The sequence below is a fragment of the Festucalex cinctus genome, chromosome 1, assembly GCF_051991245.1.
Source record: "Festucalex cinctus isolate MCC-2025b chromosome 1, RoL_Fcin_1.0, whole genome shotgun sequence".
NCBI classification, from domain to species: Eukaryota; Metazoa; Chordata; class Actinopteri; order Syngnathiformes; family Syngnathidae; genus Festucalex; species Festucalex cinctus.
The window spans coordinates 23,427,789-23,451,485 of record NC_135411.1 but is presented as its reverse complement, the minus strand read 5'-3'; the positions used below and the strand labels follow the sequence as shown (position 1 = coordinate 23,451,485).

Genomic DNA, 23,697 nt, shown 5'->3' with positions numbered 1-23,697 from the left:
TTTTTTGTGAGTGGTTTTGTGTGGTTGACTCACAGTATTGGAGAGGTGAGCTAAGGCCTTGATGTGAAGCAGCTCGTCATAGATGATCTCGAGGTCATCGCCTGTCCTCTGACCAGGCCTGCACACACAGTCAGAGGGTAGTCACGATTAACTCACCATGAAGATGTCATGCATGCTGTCACCTCCTATACAGCTGGGAAAGAAGCAGCTCTTCAGCAACTTGTCATTTTCATGTACAGTGTTAGTGTCAAAGAAATGCTTGCTTGACAAACTGGCTTATATCATACTAAGGTGTTTCTGGTAGGTTAGTTATATAATTGTGAATGTGTTGCATCATCAGCTATAAGAAACAGTTCCTTACGACTTCCTGAGGATCATGCGCAGCAATGCATCTGGTCCAATCTGCGCGAGGAAGAGGATGGTCTCCGGTAGTTCCTCTTCACTCTCCCGCTTCTCTTCCTCACTAGGCAACGGCGTGTCCTCTTCCTCGTCATCGAGAAAGCGGTAGAACAGGTACTTGTCTTGGAAACCAAGCTCCTGGTCCACTGGAGGGGGAACGAGAACACTTTTAAACACAAAAGCAAGCCTCGGAATATTTATTTCCAATGGTCTAGTTTGGGCTGTCCAAACTTTTTCCTTTTAGGGCCATATACAGAAAATCGAAGGATGCAAGGGGCACTTTGAAATTGTCCAACTTTAGTAAACACGTTAAAACCAATCAATCAAGCAATTGTATTATAGTTAGTGTTTTGTTTTTAAGGATGTTCCGATACCACTTTTTTATTTTGTTTTTATTTTTTTTTTTTTTTTTTTGGTCCAACACCACTATGAGCTCTCAACTTTGAGTAGTCACAGGTACCGATACCAAGTACTGATACCACTTTATTGACACATAAATTTTCCCAACAAACATAATAACAATTTTAAAGAAATAAATATCCCAATATAGCATTTTTCCGTTAAATAGCATGAAATTAACAGCAATTTTCTATTCTTTTAATTTCTAGTTCCAGATCATAAAACAGCCGTCGCAAGTAATGAAATAGAGCCTGGTATCATCCCGCTTTCAATACCTGGAATCAGTACTTGCTCATCCCTATTTTTTTATTAAAATAATTATTTTTAAAACCTGTTAAAGGTGAAAAGCCAAACAGTTTGAAATGTTTCATGATTTTGTTGTAGCCCACAGCCCTGTATCCTACTAGAATAGATCCGCCCATGCCCTGAGCAGTTGTCCACATTCAAGAATAATCGGTGTAATACGATGACAATTTTAATTTTGAGGATCTTAATCATTATTGTGATATGTTCACAAGTCAGAACTTGAGACTGACAACAGAAAGTGGAGGAAAACAGTTTTACCTCTGAAAGGAATTATAAAGAGAAATGTTGTTACTGTCTTTGTTGAAAATATATATATTTTTTGCATATCTTGAAAAGACATGACAACAGTTTTTTTTTTTTTTTTTTTTTTTTAAATATGCACTGAGGACCACTAGAAAATGGACAGCGGGCCGAAAATGGCCCCCGGGCCGTTGTTTGGACACACCTGACTTGTGTGAAACAAATACCACTGATCTGTATATATTACTGGATAGCCGATAGGCCATGACTTTTCAAGCCGCGAGGCCGCCATATTACTCCTAAGGAGCCAAGGAACATTTCTCGGCATACGATCCTATACATAGTATTACAATTGGAGAACATTTGAGACAGCACGTAGTAGAAACAGCAAGATTTATGATGTTTTAAATTTGATAAACATAAACAAGAGGACTTCAGACATTTTGCCTTAAATACATGTACAAATTATATGCTTATTGATGTTTACGGGAGGAAACTTGTACAAGGAGTCCTCGAGTTACGTCGGAGTTACGTTCCTACGCTAGCAATGTAACCCAAATTTTGACTTAAGTCGAATTTCCCTATTAAAGTCAATATTTTTACATCAAAATAATTTACATAAAAAAATCTAAAATACATTTAAATAAATAAATAAATAAATAAATAAATAAGATGTTGTCCAACAGAAGCTCAATTCTTTGCCGATGTTCGACGGTGTCTCTTCTTTCTGTGATCTTATTAGGTTTGTTTCCAAGTAATTGCTTTTCTTTTGGCTGGACCAACATTAATAGAAGACGTAGTTATCTTTTTTGGGGCCATGATGTGGGAAAAAAAAAAAAAGAGGGCAAAAAAGCCAAAGATACTCCCACGAGTGCATAAGCGCTAGCACAAGCTAAGGGCTAATTAGCGGACAAGGGGAAAACACGGCGGGCAATATGGCGGACGAGGAGCCAAAATGGACGGGGCCAAAGTGGCGGACCAGGCGTAAACGTTGTAAAGACGAAACGCCTTAGTTCGAGGACTCCCTGTATATTTTTTTTTTTATGCCTCTGCCAAATCTAATATTAGGGTCTAAGGAACTGAGCGATAAAAGAAAAAGGGGGTCTTCAAAGCAGCACATTGTTAAAAAAAAATAGTGACCATCCCGCCAACCATCCCCACTACCCCTGCCCTCCAGCCCTATACTAATTGCCTACGAGCTGTATATGTCTAATTTGTACGTATACCGTAGTTTATACAGTAGACTGCTCACGAGATGGGAGGAATAAGATGGCCGCTCTGTGGCTTCAACGGCTTGCACCGACCTGTATGGGCTATCGGCTATCCAGTAACATATACAAATCAGTGACACAAATACATAGTATTTTGTTGGTTGAAAACCAAACACATAAGAAAGTAACAGAGAATGAGAAGGTTGGCTACCGTGATTCAGCACCTGATCTTCTAGCAGCGCCTGCCACATGCCAACAGCATGCGAACGAGTAAGAACGCAGGCACTCTGCAGCACAAGCCAGTCCACCAGTTCTGTGCCTACACAGCATTGTCTGCAACACACGTCGGCACAGTGAGGATCCAGCAAGGAGAGATTACAAAGTTTGCTTCACTCAATCACCTGTACGTCTTGAGGTGGTATTTCCTGTCTCGGATCATGTGAGGGGCTCTGGACAGGATGGCGTTGCGGAGAACCTTCCCCGCTCGCTGGAGCTTCTCTGTGGGAATCTACAAACAACACCAGAAAGTGAATGAAGCAATTTCAATTTAATATGGAAAATCACAACTATTGTTTACCTTCTATTACGGGTGAACATTTGCCTGCTTTTAACTTATCTTAAGCGATAGTAGCTGTTCATTCATTAATATCACAGGTGTGTGTTTAATGTTTAAGCCTTTGTGGAGGTCTGCGCTATGCATGCATGGTAGATGCAAAAAAAGGTGCATAGTTCACAGCTGCATCTAAAGAGGCAGATGTGCGTACGCTCACACCACCACACTTCAAAGCAACAAAGGCAGGCGCACTAATTGGCCCGATAGGATCTTTCTTCCATCTGCATGCATTAACTAGTGTTAGCATAACGAGAGAGGATCACAGTGGTGAGTCATCACTCGGCTCCGCTCACAGACAACACACACCACTGTTATTCGGGCATTCCAGTTCATTCACAGACACACACACACACAACGTTTCTATTTTTTCATTCCAGCCAGTAAAATGTCCACCGATAATCCTTTTTGACACAAACAATGATGCAAGATAAATGGGAAACAGCATATTTGCCCTTGGGAAGTCAACATTTCTCTGAATCGGTTTGTTTATGGATCAGGTGGTCGTCACAGCCTTTAAGCTTGAAACATAGTTACCTTATTGTGAGTTTTGTTTGCAGAGTCGGAGTTCATGTTGTCTTTGTCTGCAAGTCCTGAAGTGAAAACCACATTCAAGCTGTGTGAGTTAGATGATTTTATGGGAAGAAGACATTCTCAGATGCAAACATTTGTTGAAAATTAGGTGCGTTAAAAGATACATTACAGCATATGCAAATGAACAAGAGTGGTGCCTTGAGATACGAGCCATCATGCGGACAATTTTTTTTTTAACTCAAGTCACTTCACAACAAGTAGCAGTTAAGAGGCAGCAAGCTGTTTATTGCCACAGCCAGTTGAAATTTATTGTCAAACTAAACATTAAATGAAGAGAATTACATGTGTAACTTTGCGCACACGTACTGTAGTACGGATATAGCATTGGTGTCGGGCAGTTATAAACATATTCATCAACAGATATTTGAACACAAAAGGTGGGCCAATGCAGGTAGTGTCATTTTAATCATACTTTGAGGTCTATATTAGTTATCCTCTGCAAAGAACCACTAATATTATTGCAGCTTACAAAGAAGTAATTTGTTACTGTGTCAGTGTATATGCATGAATGAATGTTTTTTTGTTTTGTTTTGTTTTTTTACTACCCCCCACAGCAGGGGTATAATAGTATGGGTAGATATTTCATGATAGTAAGATTTTATTTCTTTTTAATTTTTTTTTTAATTCAGTTAGTTTTATTTAATTTTAAAGCGAAGTTTGTTGTAGTAGTTTTAGCTTAATAAATATATAGTGTATTTGTCACGTGCAAGATTTAAAGAAAGGTCACCAAGTATTTTGTGATAAACTACAATTCTCAAACTTCAAATTTCAAATGCACCTTGAAAGCTCATGTATAAAAGATGTAATGATATCCAAACATCACGATACGATATTATGACAATATGAAGGTCATGATACGATAATTATCATGATATTGTGGGGAGGTTGGCGATACGAAAAAAAGGTCACAATATTGTAAAAAAAATGAGCTCAAACTTAAAAAATACAAGATTGTGCTTTTGTACATTACACTTCTGCTTATAAACAACGTACAATCTTTAATAACACTTAATATTGAGACGCTTACTTGCTAATGCAAGCACATTGAGTTCCTCCCCATATTGACTCGGTTTGCAAGCATATTATGTTCCCCTTCATCTGACCATTTGCGCTGATTTTAAACATATAAGGGCCAAAAAATGGCTTGTGAAAATTAAATTGCAATAAAAAACTAGCCACCAGAGGGTGCTAGAACTGCACAATGGAAATCAACCTGACCTTTTCAAAAGATGTGCTGCTTTCAATATCGTGACATGACGACAACGATATATAAGTGGCAGTTTTAATATCGCGATATCAGGATATTGCTTTTATTGTTACATCCCTCATCATGTATGATATTAATTGACAAAAAAGAAAACAAAGGATATAATTATAGTTAGTTTTAGTTAGTTATATAAATGTAACACGTAGTTTTATTTAGTTTTCATTTTTTTAAACCACTCTTATTTTGTTAAACAAATTTTTTTTTTTTTCACCTTTAATTTTAGTCATTTCCTTTGTTTTTGTTAACTATAATAATCCTGAGAGGTCGCACAATGTCCACTGAATTGAAGCAAAATTTGCAGCAAAAACTGTTCACTTTCTTTAACTTCTATTGAATAACTGGTATGTTATTCAACTGGTATATTATTTTAATTTTGAATTATTAAAAACACATTCCAAACTCCTTTTTTTTTGTGTGTGGGGGGGGGCTGGAACATATTAATGGCATTTCCATTCATCTCAGTAGGGAATGATTTGAGATGCAAGTGTTTTAGATTACGAGTTTTGTCACGGAACAAATTAAACTTGTATCTCAAGGTAACCCTGTACTATGGCCAGTACAACATCGGGCCCGTAACATCTGCATGTTTACTCACTGTCATTGTTGGATCCGCTCTCCATTGCTCCATAAGGAGGAGCCAAGAGTCTAGCCAGGCTCTGACGATGCTTCTGCATATCCAAACACACACAAGTACACATCAACACATTTAGTTTAATAAGAAATTTGGCTCCAAGATTTGCAAAAGTGAATATATGACAATGGTGATGATAAAATGCAACAGAAGACCCAATGAAAGTGGAACACAACATGTTATAGATAGTAAAATGTTTGGCAATGTATCCTGTGCTATGCATCCTCGTCCATTCAGTCGGTCTCATTCACACACTTGTCAAACAGACACACACAGACGCCACTATGTCAAAACAAAGCCCTTTGTATAGCAGCGATCGTTTAGATGCACAACTGCTAGCATACAGTATAATTCAGGTTGAATGGCTTTCCTTTGAAGACCTCAAATTGTGTTTGCATGTCTACTTGCGAAACAAAAGCATCAGGTAAGTGAGCCAGAATGTGTCACTTGCTCCATTCACAAGGTCATTAGGAAGCAACCCATGTATTGTGAGGAGACAAACACACACAGATGCACATTAGGAAACAAATAGAGGCAGCATCCGTCAAAGCCACACACACACACAGAAAAAAAAAACAAAAAGTGAAAAACACAATTTTGTCTGAAGCATATACAAAACGACAAACGACAGCTTCAGGCGGTAATTCAGACTCACCTGTAATCAACCTAATCTAAAAGTGGAAAAAGAGACCCCCGAGAGCTGCCCTCTGCTCCTTTACGACTCAAGCACGCCGCCCGATTGATTGCATCGTACACTACACAAGCAGCTCTCCTCCTTTCTCTCCCTTGCTCACTCGCTCGCTCTCGCCCTCTCTTACCACTCTCCTGCTGCGACCCAGCCAAGAACCCGACCACTCATCTCTCCCAGGTTACCACAGTGATCCGTGTCTCTCTATTTCCGAGCCACTCTAGAGGCTGAACGGGGAAAGAAAAGGGGCAATGAGGGTGAGGCGGATGGAGCCAGAGGCAGCTAGAAAAGACAACAAGGCCAACACAAGGGAGAGGAAGTGAGAGTAATTGTAAATGAAAAAAAAAAAAAGACTTAATGGCTCCATATAAAAAACATGCATTTGAGTCAAGTCTGATATAAACTACCGAGCGCTCTACATTTACACATCTTGCTTGTTCTTGTCATTTTGGCTGAGTGAGAATGGTGCATCAGCGTTGCTTTCTTTTATTCCGTCTTCAAACAAACCCATGACTGCCTTCATCCTGTTTGTGCAACACACACACACAGGAGACACAAAGAGCCTTTTGCAACGACGTGAATAAGATTGAAACGAACACAACCGCGGGCTGCGAGTCCTGCTGTATGGCCGAAAATAGGCGGCACAGGAGGGAGGACTGAGTAAGTGCACTTAGCTGATAAACACTAGCGATACAAGCTCAGTAATAACTACACGTTCTCATGACCAGCTTTGATCTCATATCACAAAGTGATAACATCACCATGTAGTAGCTACCTTTCACTGTGGTGATAATAATACCAGAGAAGAAAAAAAAACACCAACTTGCATGAGAGAGTATTATATTGGCACATGGCTCTAAAATCTATAGCAACATTGCAAATTGTCTTCTTCTTTGCTAAAAAAAAAAATGACAAATGACGTACGGTATTTATTTATTTTTCTTCAGTCATAACGGCCCTGTGTGGGAAACCATAACTACAATGTAGCCTGGGGCGAAAATGAGTTTGACAAACCTGATTGAGAAAAAAAGAATCACAACAAAAACAGCAGGATGGCCACTCGCCGCCTCTTGAATCGTGACAGTGAATTTATAGTGAGAGAGCAGCTGCTCTGCCAAGGACAAGCGACCTTGTGAATGGAGAAGCCTTAGGGAGGCCAAACCTCAACAAAGAAGGCCCACAGGGACCCAGCTACTACTATATGGAGGGGCTGGGCCAGAGTCAAAGACCAGAATAAATGTGCAGTTTTGTGTTTTAGTCCACACTTTATTTAACACAATCTTAAAGTCCTAATAACGTGAAAATAAAGACATTTTGTAAATTCCGCACACCACACAAAATTTGAAGAATTAAAAAAAAACTTCAAAATGGTGAAAAATCAAGCGTTTGTCTCTGCCCTCAAATGCTGTACATGTTTGCTAAACGTGTGAAAACACGCTCTGCTGAAAAATGGATGCTACTTCATCTAGTAACTTTCTTAAACATTCCTATGTGTTTGAGCCGCGAAAATATATCTGACTGAAGCCTCCTGTGGCCGGATTATATCCTATCAGGCCATTGCCCTAGCCACCAGATAGCTTAAAAGCTAACAGCCTTACAGCGCTCCTCTAAGCTAGCGGACAGACGGTGGGCTTGGCCGCAGTGATACAACTGTTCTGTAAACTATAGCATCCAGAGACTATTTTAGACATAGCTAGCTAGCTAACTCATGGTATGTTGTCATGGTTTAAATGGACCTAGTAACAATAATTAAGCAACTCACATATCTCCCAGATAACCACTGACGACATCAAAAAGGTACTAAAGTTTTTATATATTTTAGCCACACAAAAAAAAAATCAGTAACACTAAAACACTAAAAGGGTGGAAAAAAAATGGATAATAGTATTTTGTAACCAGCACAAATCTTGGGGAAAGTGCAGTCTAATTTTGCACATAGATGTATTTTTCTTTCTTTTAGGATTTTCATACACACGTGCAGTTAGAAAGGACAGTTTGCGCTGTTGTGGGAATGAACATAGCCGACTTGCATCCGGTCATTGGATGCAGCTCTCATTCGCTTCAAATTAAGCACAGAAGAGGCACGTAAGAGTTTTTGACAATGTGGAAGCAGAAATAGAATCAATATAGAGTCCATATAGAAGATCGAATCACGCTCAGTAGTGTTAGTTTATAAGAAACTGCAAGAAGATCGCCACAGATGGATGATGTACTTCCCAACTGTGTGCACTTGGAAACTGCCTTTTAACACGATTGATTGTGTCTGTGTGTTCAAATATGTGTACTGTGCAGTCATACTTCACAAAAAATAATAAAAATAAATTCTGGTATGTTTTCATTTCTCGCGACCCTCGTCAGGATAAGCGGTTTGAAAAATGGATTGATGGATGGATGGATGATCTAATTTTTTTAGTTAAAAAAATAACAATAATATTAAATAAATAAATAAATAAATAAATAAATGAGAAGATATTTATTGTAGGGGGTGTCAAAATTAGTGTTAATTAATTTTGAGTTGATTTAAAGTTTCTTTAACGCCACTGCTTTTTTTTTTTTTTTTTTTTTTTTTTAACACGCTATTAATGACCACCCCTTACTTGGAAAGCCTGTAAAGGGAATGCAGTCGCAACATAGCAGACACGCCCACATCAATACTTAGCAGTAATAAATTTAATAATAATAATAATGCATATATGTGTGGTGACTGTGGTCAAGTTGTATTTTACAATTTTTTAAAAAAAGTGCAGAATTTCACACCATGTTAAAGGTTAGATAGCGCTTAATGGGAAAAAAAATGCAATGAGCTGTCACCAACATCTTACAAATGCAATCATGCCATCTAGTGGCAGAAAAATAACTTGAACAAAAAACAATATCACACTATTTTTTTTTACTTTTTAGTTTTAACTCAATTTTATGAATTATGATGAAATTACTGTATCAATGGCATATTTCTATTAGTCTAACATGTTTTCCACTTTTATGTTAACAAGAGTAAGAAAACTTAAAAAAAATATATATATATTTTATTTTACATTTAGAACAGATGTAAAATTTATGATTAATTGTGAGTTAACTATTGAAGTCATGCGATTAATTATGATTAAAAAATGTAATCACCTAACACCCCTAAGTTATTGTATTTTTTTGGGGTGTGTGTGACTTGTATTGTGTATATGTCAATGTCAATTGACAATTCATGGTGTTCTGAAAAAAATGATTATTTTTTCTTTACGTGGTGTTTAGTGATTAGGGGTAGCTACTAGCAAGAGCGATGTAACGATATCCAAACATCACGATACGATATTATCACGATATGAAGGTCACGATACTATAATTTTTACGATATTGTGGGCGGGTTGCCAAAATTCAAAAAAGATTGTAATATTGTTTTTAAAAAAAAAAAAAAAAAAAAAAAAAGAGCTCATACTAAAAATAAAAAATAAAAAGCACAATAATGTGCTTTTGTACATAACAGCAATACATGTAAACCACCTACAATCTCTAATAACAATAATGAGGCACTTACTTGCTCATGCAAGCACACATTGATGGCTTCACAAGCAAATTAGGTTCCCCTTCATCTGACAATTAGCATAGATTTTAAACAAAGAAGGCCAAAACACCCCTAATGACAATTAAATTGCACTAATAAACTAGCCATTAGGGGGTGCTAGAATTGCACTAATGGCAATCAACCTGACTTTTTTTAACAGATGTGTTCCTTTGAAATATTGTAAACATGACGACGACGATATTGTGGCAGTTTTAATATCACAATATTACGATATTGCCCTTATTGTTACATCCCTAACTAGCAAAGGGTTAGTATTTACGAGGGGACAATGCAAGGCAGACCCAAATTTGGGATTGTTGGAAGAGATCTGCACTCTGCTGAATTCCTTTCTAAAAGTAAGATGAGTGATATCTTACTTTGCGTGCATCCATCAGCACCGGGAGCACCAAAACGGTTTGGATGGACAGCCCTCTTGTGGTTAAAGAGACAACAGCAGTACAAGCTTGTCTGAACATCTCTTGTCGAAAGAAATGCTCCCGCAAGCATTTCGGCCACATCCGGTCTTGCATCACACGCACACCCCCAACTCACCTCCCAGAGGGTCTTAAACTCCCTCTGTTCAATTCGAAGGAGCTCGCTGGTCTCTCTGCTGATGATGGTCGCGTGACGCGGCGTGTTGTCCAGGATGGACTCCCCAAAGGCTGTCCCGATCCCCAGAGTACAGATAGTGACTGCATCCTACAGACAAGAAAACACAACATGGATTTATTTGGCATGTAGCCCTTAAAAGACTTTATGTGAATAGTGGGATGCAACACCTCAACAAAGGGATGTTTTCCTCATAAAACTGCATATGTGATCAGAAAACATATTAAGAGATAATTCATGTAAATGCGTTCACACATGACGGACAGAAAATGTGATTTTTCCCGTAAATATCTCTAAGTGCAGGACATAATTGGACAGCCGAGATGCACGCATTATGTATTCTGAAATGATCCTGAATGCTATAGAAAAACGTCCAAACTGACATTTCAAATATAGACACTGAATCTAGGCCACCAAGTGGGCTGCATTCATGAAAACGACCATTCAAAATGGATGGCTTTGTTATCTTAGCCTTTTGCTGGAACAAATCCTCTTACTCTTCCCTCATGTGTCAGTACTCTATACCCGTACAGTGCATCCAGAAAATATTCAGTGCTTCATTTTTCCCCCCCATGTTTTGTTATGTGACAGACGTATTCCAAAATTGATTTTTTTTTAATCCTCCCAATTTCACACACACCATCATAATGACAATATTCAAATAAAGATTCTCAGAGTTTTGATTAAAAATGAAAGAATAAAATAAATAACATGTATTACATTCAATCAGTGTTGCCGGTAACGCGTTACTAAGTAACGCGTTACTCAAAAAAAGTTGCTTTCTAAAGTAACTAATAGTCTAACGCGTTACTTTATTCTACAAAGTAGTCTGATTAAAGTTACTGTCCAGAGAATCAATGCGTTACTCCACATTTCCATGAAGAAGGCAAACTATCTCACTGTTGTAACAGTCACAAACAACTACTGCTAACTACGAAGATGAGGCAGAAGTCATTGATCACCACACTGAATTCAGCCATGGTCTGGTCATGAATGGTTTGCACATTCAAAACAAAAGTGATGATACTTTTACTACTAGTTTTATTAACCAACAGGCACACAACACAACAAAAAAAGTGTACATTATGGACCATAAAAGTGGTAAAAAAAATAATTTATTTCCATCCTCAACTGGTCCGTGAAGCATTATGGGATGAGGTCGTCTCCGCCCTCTCGCCAGGGGGAGTGACGTCAGACAAGTTACGTTTTCAGTAGGGGTGGAACAAAAAAACGATTCGACCGAACCATCGTTCGTCAAGGGGAGCTAAACGACCGTATCGGTTGCGAGTGAGGCTTTATGGTTTTCATAACAATAGCAAGAGTTCTGCGCCGTGCTCTACTTGTTTTGTTTACATTTCAGGAGCATCACCATTCAAGCTACTTCCGTGTTTCCGTGCTCGCGACACGGCGCGCGCGCGCGCAACGAGTGACAACATACAAATGGAGACAGTTAGCAGAAGCCGGTGCCGTACATCTCGGTATTTCCCATGGCTATCGAGTCCTCTCGGTGCACTTGTATGTCCCGGGCCGGCGTTGGTACTGCGCGCGAGCCAAAAAGAAGAACTCCCGTGACGATCCAATGCATGGATTCAAACGACACAGGTATGTCCCACAGCCAACACACCAGCTAAGCTAAAAGCACACTGCAAGTATCTCATTTCTCAGTTTGTGGCTCCCTGTCAACGTCTACAACTAGCATGAGCAGCAGATAGGAGAACTGAGACGTGCCCGCGATTACGACAGCCCAAAAAACAAAATATAAACAGTAGTGATTCTGTGGTCATCATCGTGTCTCAGATTAAAAAAACAAAAAAAGATGTCATACATTAACCAAAAATGAAAGTGATGACAAAAGAAAAAACAATTGTTAAATACAAAAATTGTTGATTAAAAAGGGAAATGAACTTTTGGAAATATTTTTGCATATATTAAGTGGTTAAAATGTGTTTGATAGATTTATTGTTCCATAAGGTGGCTTCATATTTCTTTTGGCTGGACGGTAGGTTTATTTCATGTCTTAAATTTATGTTTCTGAAATACTTCACAATGTGCAAATATTCTGTTTAATTGTGTTGGTGTCTGTCTAAAGGTTAAATATTTATATTTAACATTAAATTATCAACCTTTTGTTTTCCTGATCCTTATTTTGAAGAGAAAAAACAAACAAACCAAAAAACAATTATAACTGTCAATAACTACTAATAAATATTTAAACTGATACATGTGTACACACTGGAATAGCGGAACAAACAAACAATAGAGGAATTTAGGGGATTTTCATTTTCAACCTGGATAGATTTTTATTTTTTGTTTTATAAAAAGTATTTACGTTACAAGAAGTCAAGAGAGACTGCCTATTTTGTTTTTCATAAAAAAAACCTTTATTTTCATGTTAAAAATGCACTTTCAATAAAGTATTTGGAACTCCGTTTCTACTGCATTATTTTTATGTTGAGATGGTGTTATCGGCAGCTGCTGAAAGTAACTAAAAAAGTAACTTTTAATCTAACTTAGTTACTTTTAAAATCAAGTAATCAGTAACGCAATTTAGTTACTTTTAAAACCAAGTAATCAGTAAAGTAACTAAGTTACTTTTTCAAGGTAACTGTGGCAACACTGCATTCAATACCATTGCTGTGAATACTTTGCAGATGCAGATATTTAATATACACACTTTTTCCTGCTTTACATTTAAGAACAAAACATGAGTTCAAGCAAGTAGAAGAGCAGCCAGAAAAATAATAAAATGAGGTTACGTTGTAAAACAGTGAGCAATAATTATAAATGTGATAATTAAACATCACAAAAACAAGAATGATTTTGTATGTGTTGTTTCAATATGTGTGAGATCTTACCTGGTGGTTCGCGGTTTCCGACACTTTGACATCCAGCGAGCCAGACAGCACCGCGTACCAGCTGGTGCCAATGTCTCCCTGTCGAAACACTGCAAACAGCCACAAGAGTGAGAAGAAAACTGAAACAGGATGCTTGTAGTATAGCACCAGGCATTTTACAATTGTGTGTGATACTGTATAAATATAGTAATACAGTCTGATTTCATTGAATGAGAAGTCATCAAATTGTACTTTTTACAGGTAGACTATATGTGACATAAAAGTTGCTCAACAGAAATATCAGGTTTGAATAAAACGGCCAGCCCAAACGAATCGGAATCTATGTGAAAATGTTTTATGCCATCATCTAGCACAGAGGTATCCAAACTACGGCCCGGGCGCCAGTTGCGGCCCGCCGTCCATTTTTCAGTGGCCCGCGACATATGCTACAAAATGGCATTTGACTCAGTTCAAATAAAATAAACAAAACAAAAATGTTTGGAGATGGTCAAAGTAAGAAGGGAGGGTATCAAAAAACTGGTGCCATTAAATGTTATTTTGGTTCACTAAAACTAATGAAAAAAATAAATAAAACTACAATTAGAAAAAAAACAATATTGTTACCGAAATAAAATAAAAACGAAAATGCTTTTTTAAAAAAAACAAAAACTAACTGAAACTACATTTTATGTTTACAAAACTAAATAAAACTAACTATAATTATGGCAAACATGTCCTTCATTTTAGTCTTTGGTAATTAATTTAATGTGTTTTAAATGTGATTTTTAGGAGATTTATTTTGACATAAACCAGAATAATGACGTTTGAAAGTATGTCACACAGAAGTGACGTCATCTAGCAGCAGCCAATAGAAAAGCACCTTCAGATGATGTCGCTCCCATGGTGTTTTTTTTTAAAATATTGCGCATAAGTAATACACATTTAAAAAAAAAAAAAACTACTGTAATACTAATACTGAAACTAACAAACTAAACTAAAACCAAGCATTTTTTAAAGAACTAAACTAATAAAAACTAACAGAACAACCCTGAAAACTAATAAAAACTAACTAAAATGAAAAATTCCAAAAGTATAATAACCCTACTGCCATATTACAAATACATTGGTTTATATACTATAGCATTTTTCTAAATATGCAAAAGGACAAATAAATTATTTGTACAATTTTTAGGACTAAACACAATTTATCTTCATAACATTATGTGGCCCTTGCGTCCTTCTGTGTATGTGGCCCTCAAATAAAAAAGTTTGGACACCCCTGATCTAGCAGCATGATTAATTTTTGACTGTGTGACTGTTTACGTACACGTAATGCCTTTCTCCAGACATTCATAGAAGGCACAGGTGCAGATCTGCACCAAGAGTGGAGGTGGGAACTTGGTGAAGGCTTTAACCTCTTTCAGTCTGGTCAGAATAATATCCACATCCTCTCCTGAGCGCTCCGAGGGCCTGAGCAGAAAAATGCCAGCGATTAAATGTTAAAACCGCATCAGTCGATCTCCATGCAACACGAGCGCTGATCTGCGTCATGACGTAACCAGTTAAATGTGCAAGACAGACACATTCCTGTACACAGAGCAGAGCAACAATCCATTGAGTAATAATAGCAAAACCAACACTGGCGTTGCACTACTGTTGTGTTTCAGTTTTGTTTGGGTTTTGTTTTATTTCCGTGAGTGTTTTGTGTTTGTCTTGTGTTCCTGTGTTTCCCCTGTCTCGTTATGTTTGATTAGGTCCACCTGTGTGTCACCCCCCTTCCCAGTGTGTGTTGACCAATCAGGGCCCTCTCCCTAGGTGTTTCTCATTAGTGTTGGTGTATTTAGACTGTGGGTTTTGTCTTGTCTGTGTTGGATCGTTGTCTATGTCAGGGGACCATGTGGAAGTTGTGTTTGAGAGTCAGTCAGGTGTTTTCGTCTGTGCCATGTTGTGTTTTAAGTTAAGTTATCCCTCAGCTCAGTCTAGTTAGTAACTAGGGATGGCCAAATGAAGCCTCATGAAGCTTTGCAGCCAATTGGTTTGCACATGTAGCAAAGCTTCATGGTGCTTCATTTATTCTATGGCGCCATCAAGTGGTCTAGAAGCCCAAGAGGTCAACATTGTTAATAATTCAATGATTATTTGCTTAAGACAAAGATATGAATGTGCTTGTGTTAGTAATTTAGGATGTGAAGAAAATACAACAAGTGCTAAGGATTAGGGATGGGTGAGTGCCGATACCAGGTATCGGTATCGGGCCGATACCAGCCTTTTTTCAAGTACTCGAGTACTCGTGACGCAGAAGAGTACAAGCGACCGATGGCAGACGGGGAAGACGTTAAGTGAGTCCTCCTTGCCTGTAACTGGTGCTAGCTTGCAGCAGTTTTTCACCAAAACTTCACTGGTTTGGAAATACTTCAAAATTGTGAATCTTAAACTAAAAGAGCATTTTTGTGTTTTGTTTTGAGCATTAAGACTATTGAAGAGCGACTGTACTGTTTTTTCTTTTTTTTGTCAAAATTAAAGGAAATATATTTGTTTAAAAATATCTTTTAGTGATATTTTTTATTTGTCAAAATGTACTACTGGTATCGGTATCGGTGAGTACTGAGGGTCTGAGTATCGTATTGGTCTGAAAAAAAGTGGTATCGAACATCCCTACTAAGGATAATTTGTTATTAATTTTTATTTAGAAATAATGGCTTTCCCATAGTGGCTGGTTTTAAACTGTTTCTTTTTTTGGACAATATTTCACCAGCTTTAAGAAAAGATTCTTTCACAAGGCACAGATGAAGCTGGGTGCAGAAAAATGCGAGTGCCAGTTTATAAAAATTTGGGTAGGTATTTTTATTTGTCACCTAGTACACTAATGGATTTTCATTCTGTACTGTGTACTCCCGAAGCGTTTATGTGATTCAGCAGGCCGGCGAGGCTTCACACGTCATCATTTCTGGGTTCTGCTGAAATGACGCGCGCCTCGGTACAAGCTTCATGGAATCGCCCCTCCCATTACTCGACACAAGCTTCGGAGCCTCGGCCCATTTCGTCCCATCACTACTAGTTACCATAGTCTCGTTTAGTTGTTTCAGTTCCTGTCAAGTCTTCCCCACGTTGTCAAGCTGTCTTCTCCACGTCGTCGAGCCAAGTCTCGCCCCCCCACGTCGTCAAGCCAGGTGTTGTCCTCTTCCCCTCACCTCACCTTACTCGTTTCAATAAAGTTTCTCCTTTTGGTTCTTAAATCCTGTTTCCCATCAATGTCCACTTGCCCTTGGGTCCACTCTCATCCACTCACCCCAGCAAAACGTGACAACTACACTCTTAAAACTGCTGAGTCAAAAGTAACCCAAAATGGGTGAAATTGCTAATACAGCGCTGGTTCAGCGCTGGGTTATTTATAGGGGTGTGAATTGCCTAGTACCTGACGATTCGATTCGTATCACGATTCACAGGTCACGATTCGATTCGATACCGATTAATCCCGATACGAATTTATAAGTCGATTGTTGCGATTTTTTTTTCATTCAAATTTAGAAAATACTAATCAGTAAGCTTGTAGTGTAAGATTTATATGAAAATGTATTATTTATTTATCTGAAATTTCAGTCTTATAGAGGTTGTAATCTGTTTCATGTTTGAACAGCATTAAAATAAAAATATTAAGGCTTAATGTTCCGTTCATATAACATTCTTCCATGCTCAAGGTGTGAATCCTAACCCGAAGTCAGACGTTTTGTTGAATATTTTTCCATTAAAAATGGAAGTTTAAAAATCGATTCACACACACACAAAAAAAAAAAAAAAAAAAAAAAAAGGCAATGATAAGACGTTGAATCGGTAAGACTACCGAATGAAAAATTCTGAGCTCTTTAAAAAAAAAAAAAAAAAAAAAAAGATTTTTTTTTTTATTGAATCGATTCGAGAATCGCGCGATGTAGTATCGCGATATATCGCCGAATCGAATTTTTTTTTAAACACCCCTAGTTATTTATAATCAGAATATTGGGTTGAAGGTTTCACCCAGCACGCTGAGTAAAGATTTTGATCCATCAATGACTAACAACTGCTCATACTTATGAGTTAAAGCTACCCTTACTTTTAAAGGGTGATATGTTCCTTGCGCTCCATCTTATGTCGCTATTTTGTAGGGTTTCTTGCTATTGTTCGTCCTGTGAAACAAGTTAAAAAAAAGTAAAAATGTTGCTTTTAGCTTTACAAAAACAAGACCATGAACATTTGAGCCTGCATTAGAGCATTGTTCGCGCCCATAATCCCTGTTCTCTCATCATGGGTGCGTTCAGAAATACATTTGGAGTGCGCTACTTCATTAAGACCGTACAGAATATTCAAATGCGCCTCAAAAGTCTGAGTACCGGAGCCCAGTGCATCAGTCATCAGTAAACGGTTGAAGCATGAGTTGCTGACGAAACACTCTTAAAAAGAGTTGGGTCAAGTCCGAATAACCCAATTGAGGTCAAAACTTGAATTGTTTTGTAACAAAACTGGGTCAATTTGATAGTTGTAAATGATCACATTATTGTTTTGTTTTTGCAAATAACAAAAATGGGTCAAATTGACCCAACTAGCGGCTCACTCCATTTTTATTCTTTTTGACCCAACTGATTTTAGAGTTTAGACTGCATGGGTGAACTGTCCACCCTGACTGAGATCTGAACCTCCTTCCTTGATCCTAAAGAAAGCACCGTCAACAACCAGTGAGCCAAAAACATTGCCTATGAATTAGGGGTGTGAATTGCCTAGTACCTGACGATTCAATTTGTATCTTGATTCACAGGTCACGATTCGATTTGATACCGATTAATCCCGATACGAATTTATAAGTCGAGTGTTGCGATTTTTTTCATTCAAATTTAGAAAATACTAATCTGTAAACTTGTAGAGTGTAAGATTTGTATGAAAATGTATTATTTATTTATCTGAAACTTCAGTCTTATACAGGTTGTAATCTGTTTCATGTTCAACAGCATTGAAATAAAATATTAAGGCTGAATGTTCCATTAAAATAACATCTTCTATGCTTAAGGTGTGAACCCTATCCTGAAGTAAGACGTTTTGTTGAATATTTTTCCATTAAAAATGGAAGTTTAAAAATCGATTCGGCCGCCTATTGAATCGATTCGAGAATTGTGCGATGTAGTATCGCGATATATTGCCGAATTATTATTTTTTTAACACCCCTACTATGAATGTTGCATTCAATTTACTTGAACTTGAGTACACAATCCAATCTTCAAACCAAATAATTAACCCAATCTTGGGTAAAAGTAACCCAAACTGTTAGGAAAACAACCCAGTATTTTTGTGTGTGTAGATTTAATGTTTTAGTCTCCGTCTTTATTGTCTGAGCTGAAACAGTAGGGAGCTGCGGGCGTTTCTTCTCATCTCAGACCTCCCACGGGGTGTTGATGTAGGATCTCATTTAGTCCTGCTTCTATTTCTAATGCTCTTAATGCAGAGCACAAGACATGTCGCCGAGACCTGAGAGCACACTCAAGTTTGATCAACATTCTGCTCAACAATGTGGCCATCTACACAAGACAGAGCCAAAGCCACTCTGAGTAATACACACGCTACGTCATCCATTCACTGATTTTTTTTTCTCTTGCTAGTGACTCATCCGTGCATGTGTGCGCTCATACAAGTAGCACGATGGGATTTCTATGGCTTCGCCTCCAACAACTCCCTCTTCTTCCACTAAATACCCCGCTAATCTCCACTCTTCTTTTACCACGTATCGTAGGGATAGACGGCCGATTATCGGCGCCGATATTTGGCATTTTGACAAATATCGGCATCGGCCATTTTTTGAATCTGAAGGCCGATAAAGCTCACTGAGCAGGGGATACTTGCGAACGTAGCGAATTTGGGGTTTTCATCAGGATTTGTAAGATGTTCGCAGTCAGTTTTTATTTGTCGTAAACACATTTGGAACATATTCACACAATTTTTCACCGCGAAAATCTTTTTGAAACGTTTTTACGAACCCTAACAAAAACCCCAAATGAGCTACATTCACATGAATTTGTTACTCAGTGAGAAATTATATATAGTTTGAAAGAATTCCCCCCCCTCCCCATTTTACTGCAAATGAATATCGGCTTGAAATATCGGTTATCAGCCGACTTGACTACAAATAATCTGTATCGGTATCGGCCTTGAAAAAACCATATCGGTCTATCACTAGTCAAGCACGATGTAAAACGAGCCAGGCACTTTTTACCCCTCAAGCGCTCCATTTTCTCCTCTCCATTTCTGCCATATTCACTTTTGCCTCCATCCATTTTACTACCCACCACGAACACAACCTCAAACACTTTCCCTCCATTAATGTCTGCTATGCAAGCTCTCGGCCACACTGATGATTTTCACATTTGCACACATGCACACGCACAACACGTTTGCATCCGCAAGCAGTTGTCTGTCCTCTGTCCTCAAGGGAAGTCCTTGCAGACCAGATCTTGCCAAAAGGCGCTGAGGCACACGGCAGACCGGGCCTCCGGTCCTGCAACATCTGCCATGAGCTCAGGGATGTTACAGCCATGTCTTTTTTTATCCGTGACTCAGCCTCGCACCACCCTCCTGATGCATGAAGATTGTGTCCTCGTTACACAGACAGAGCAACGCGTCTCAGCGGGGACTGGGGTTAATGGTTTGGACAGGCGGAGACAGTAATGAGACGGGCTGCTTGACTTCTCAGGGTCACAGGGGTCGTACCAGCATCACCCCTTCACCTATCCATCAGGAGTCTGAATGTCATCATCCGTCATTGAGTATTGTCTAGTTAACAGTACATGTCGTGACCGCTTGTCCTTGTGAGGTCATCGTCCTGCTCTTCGGCGCACCCCGTGCCTGTCCAGTGTCCAAAGCCTTTAGTGTGACACGGATGTGACCTGAGAACTCGACAATTCATCTCCGCACATCTCAGCATGCTTCACATAAAAGCAGCCATTTCCATTTTCAATCACAAATCAGGTTTGGGAAGTTATTTTGCGCTCAAAGGAAACATCAACTTGAACGATTCATTCAATGCAGACACCGAAGCACATTTTCACCTTTGTCTGATGACAACCTTGTTACTCTTCATCTCTCCTACTCCATGTAGTACTAATAAAACATGTTTTATAATGCTGTATTTTAAAGGACTATCTCTGTTTGTTCACTGCCAGAATTGTCCTTCAAACACAATATTTTACTTCCAACCACCACCCTCCGATAGACGTTTTAAAAACAGAAAGATGAGCTAATAATGCAATATGTTCAAGAAATTGCCAACAACCTTGTATAATGAATGTAATTTTTTTGAGCAGATGCTTTACAAAGAGATATTTTCTATGAATTGGAATTTATCCAGAACAAAATGTAATAGATAAATTAGCCATTAATAGGGATGCTATGACACAAACATGATACTTGCAACTGCCAAGTGTCCACATTCATTTGTCAACATTGGCTCATACATGTCGGTCCAGCCATCTATTCAAAATTACACATATAATTTACAGTGAAAAGTAGTTAAGCAGACTTTGGTTAATCCATGCCATACATCCAAACACAAAGTTTAAAACTTTTCTCCCCAAACTTTGCTGTAAAACTATACCATAATTTATTACGATTAATCACATTTTTTTTTTTTACAAATATTTTCGACAAAGCTTGTAACAGATATGTGCTTCAGTAAAATCTTGAATTAATGAAAAACCATCAAATAGAAAGTACAGTATATTTAGATTTAACGAATGTTCTAACACAGTGGTGTCAAACATGCGGCCCGCGGGCCGGATCAGGCCCGCAAAGCGGTTTAATCCGGCCCGCGAGATGATTTTGTAAAGTAAAAAAATGAAATAAAATTTTAAGTCTGACTAATTAATCAGCCGTCCACAATCAAAACATAATAAATTTGTACGTTCACAAGCAGTCCTCAGATGAGCAATGCAACTTGTATGGGGGAATGGTCCTGGATGTCATTATTTTACACACAACTTAAAGATATGGTTTGTATTATTATTATTATTATTATTTTTAATCATAGACCGACATAAATGTGTTAAATATTACACAAAATTCCGGGAATACTATAATATAATATAATATAATATAATATATATATATATATATATATATATATATATATATATATATATATATATATATATAAATAAAAGGGGTGTGAATTGCCTAGTACCTGACGATTCGATTCGTATCACGATTCACAGGTCACGATTCGATTCGATACCGATTAATCCCGATACGAATTTATACGTCGATTGTTGCGATTTTTTTTCATTCAAATTTAGAAAATACTAATCAGTAAGCTTGTAGAGTGTAAGATTTATATGAAAATGTATTATTTATTTATCTGAAATTTCAGTCTTATAGAGGTTGTAATCGGTTTCATGTTTGAACAGCATTAAAATAAAATATTAAGGCTTAATGTTCCGTTCATATAACATTCTTCCATGTTCAAGGTGTTAATCCTAACCCGAAGTCAGACGTTTTGTTGAATATTTTTCCATTAAAAATGGAAGTTTAAAAATCGATTCACACACAAAAAAAAAAAAAAAAAAAAAAAAAAGGCAATGATGATAAGACGTTGAATCGGTAAGACTACCGAATGAACAATTCTGAGCTATTTAAAAAAATAATAATAATAAATAAATAAATAAATAAATAAAAATCGATTCAGCCGCCTATTGAATCGATTCGAGAATTGCGCGATATAGTATCGCGATATATTGCCAAATCAATTTTTTTAACACCCCTAATATACATACATACATATATATATATATATATATATATATATATATATATATATATATATATATATATATATATATATATATATATATACATACATACATATATATATATATATATATATATATATATATATATATATATATAAAAGGGGTGTGAATTGCCTCGTACCTGACGATTCGATTCGTATCACGATTCACAGGTCACGATTCGATTCGATACCGATTAATCCCGATACGAATTTATACGTCGATTGTTGCGATTTTTTTTCATTCAAATTTAGAAAATACTAATCAGTAAGCTTGTAGAGTGTAAGATTTATATGAAAATGTATTATTTATTTATCTGAAATTTCAGTCTTATAGAGGTTGTAATCTGTTTCATGTTTGAACAGCATTAAAATAAAATATTAAGGCTTAATGTTCCGTTCATATAACATTCTTCCATGTTCAAGGTGTTAATCCTAACCCGAAGTCAGACGTTTTGTTGAATATTTTTCCATTAAAAATGGAAGTTTAAAAATCGATTCACACACAAAAAAAAAAAAAAAAAAAAAAAAAAGGCAATGATGATAAGACGTTGAATCGGTAAGACTACCGAATGAACAATTCTGAGCTATTTAAAAAAATAATAATAATAAATAAATAAATAAATAAATAAAAATCGATTCAGCCGCCTATTGAATCGATTCGAGAATTGCGCGATATAGTATCGCGATATATTGCCAAATCAATTTTTTTAACACCCCTAATATACATATACATATATATATATATATATATATATATATATATATATATATATATATATATATATATATATGCAAAGCAGGTAGATTTAACACGTGCGGAACTCATACAGGCGCAAGTCTTGCCACGTGCCATTCGCATTTGTGTTACTTCTTGGAACAATCTGATGACAGTTGAGCTCCGTAATTTCGTAATTTCGGCCTGGCACACAAATAGCAAAAATCTGCGTATAATTGGCAGCAATCGTTTTTTAAGTTATCTACCGTTATTTTACCGATGCGGCCCACTTGGTAATATATTTTCCTCCATGCGGTCCGTGAGCTAACATGAGTTTGACAACCCTGTTCTAACAGCTTTCTTTGGTCTTCTGTTGAACTTCTTATCATAGAAACAATTCTTCAAATTTCTCACTTCCAGTTTTGTTCTGCTCATGACCACCAAATTCCAGCAGCACTGGTTACTTGCTATTTGAATTTGGCTCTTCTAAGTGCACAAATTACTTTTGAGTTCTCCAACAAGAATCAAGCAAGTACCGTATTTTCCGCACTATAAGGTGCACCTAAAAGCCTTCAATTTTTTCAAAAGCTGACCATATAATCCAGTGCGCCTTATATATGGATCAATATTGAGCCGCAACAGGTCTCGCTGTCAAGACGCTATTGGTGACCCTGCACAATCGGTGACGCACATGCGCAGAAGATCCCGCCATCTTGGATCGCTAGCTAATACTAATACTTTACCTCAGAGAAAATAATAAAACAGCTGTTTATTCATTTTGGGAGTGAATGGAGTTGTTAGAAACCTGGTTTGTTAATCTATTAATCAAGTTTGA

The 23,697-nt window shown here is 37.4% G+C and overlaps 1 protein-coding gene across 2 annotated transcripts in view; it reads right to left on the bottom strand.

Annotated features, from left to right (window-relative positions):
* Positions 1-23,697, bottom strand: part of LOC144020552 (rap guanine nucleotide exchange factor 4-like) — a 43,413-nt gene that overhangs the window by 16,431 nt on the left and 3,285 nt on the right. The window contains exons 2-10 of one of the 2 annotated variants that reach the window (XM_077524148.1): positions 14,672-14,814; positions 13,366-13,454; positions 10,454-10,600; positions 5,622-5,694; positions 3,703-3,758; positions 2,957-3,063; positions 2,767-2,888; positions 362-545; positions 34-118 (exon numbers count right to left, since the gene is read on the bottom strand). In XM_077524148.1, coding sequence (XP_077380274.1) covers positions 34-118; positions 362-545; positions 2,767-2,888; positions 2,957-3,063; positions 3,703-3,758; positions 5,622-5,694; positions 10,454-10,600; positions 13,366-13,454; positions 14,672-14,814 — 1,006 coding nt within the window. Of the gene's footprint in view, positions 1-33; positions 194-361; positions 546-2,766; positions 2,889-2,956; positions 3,064-3,702; positions 3,759-5,621; positions 5,695-10,453; positions 10,601-13,365; positions 13,455-14,671; positions 14,815-23,697 lie in introns of those variants that run through there. The other variant, XM_077524157.1, reaches the window with a different exon arrangement.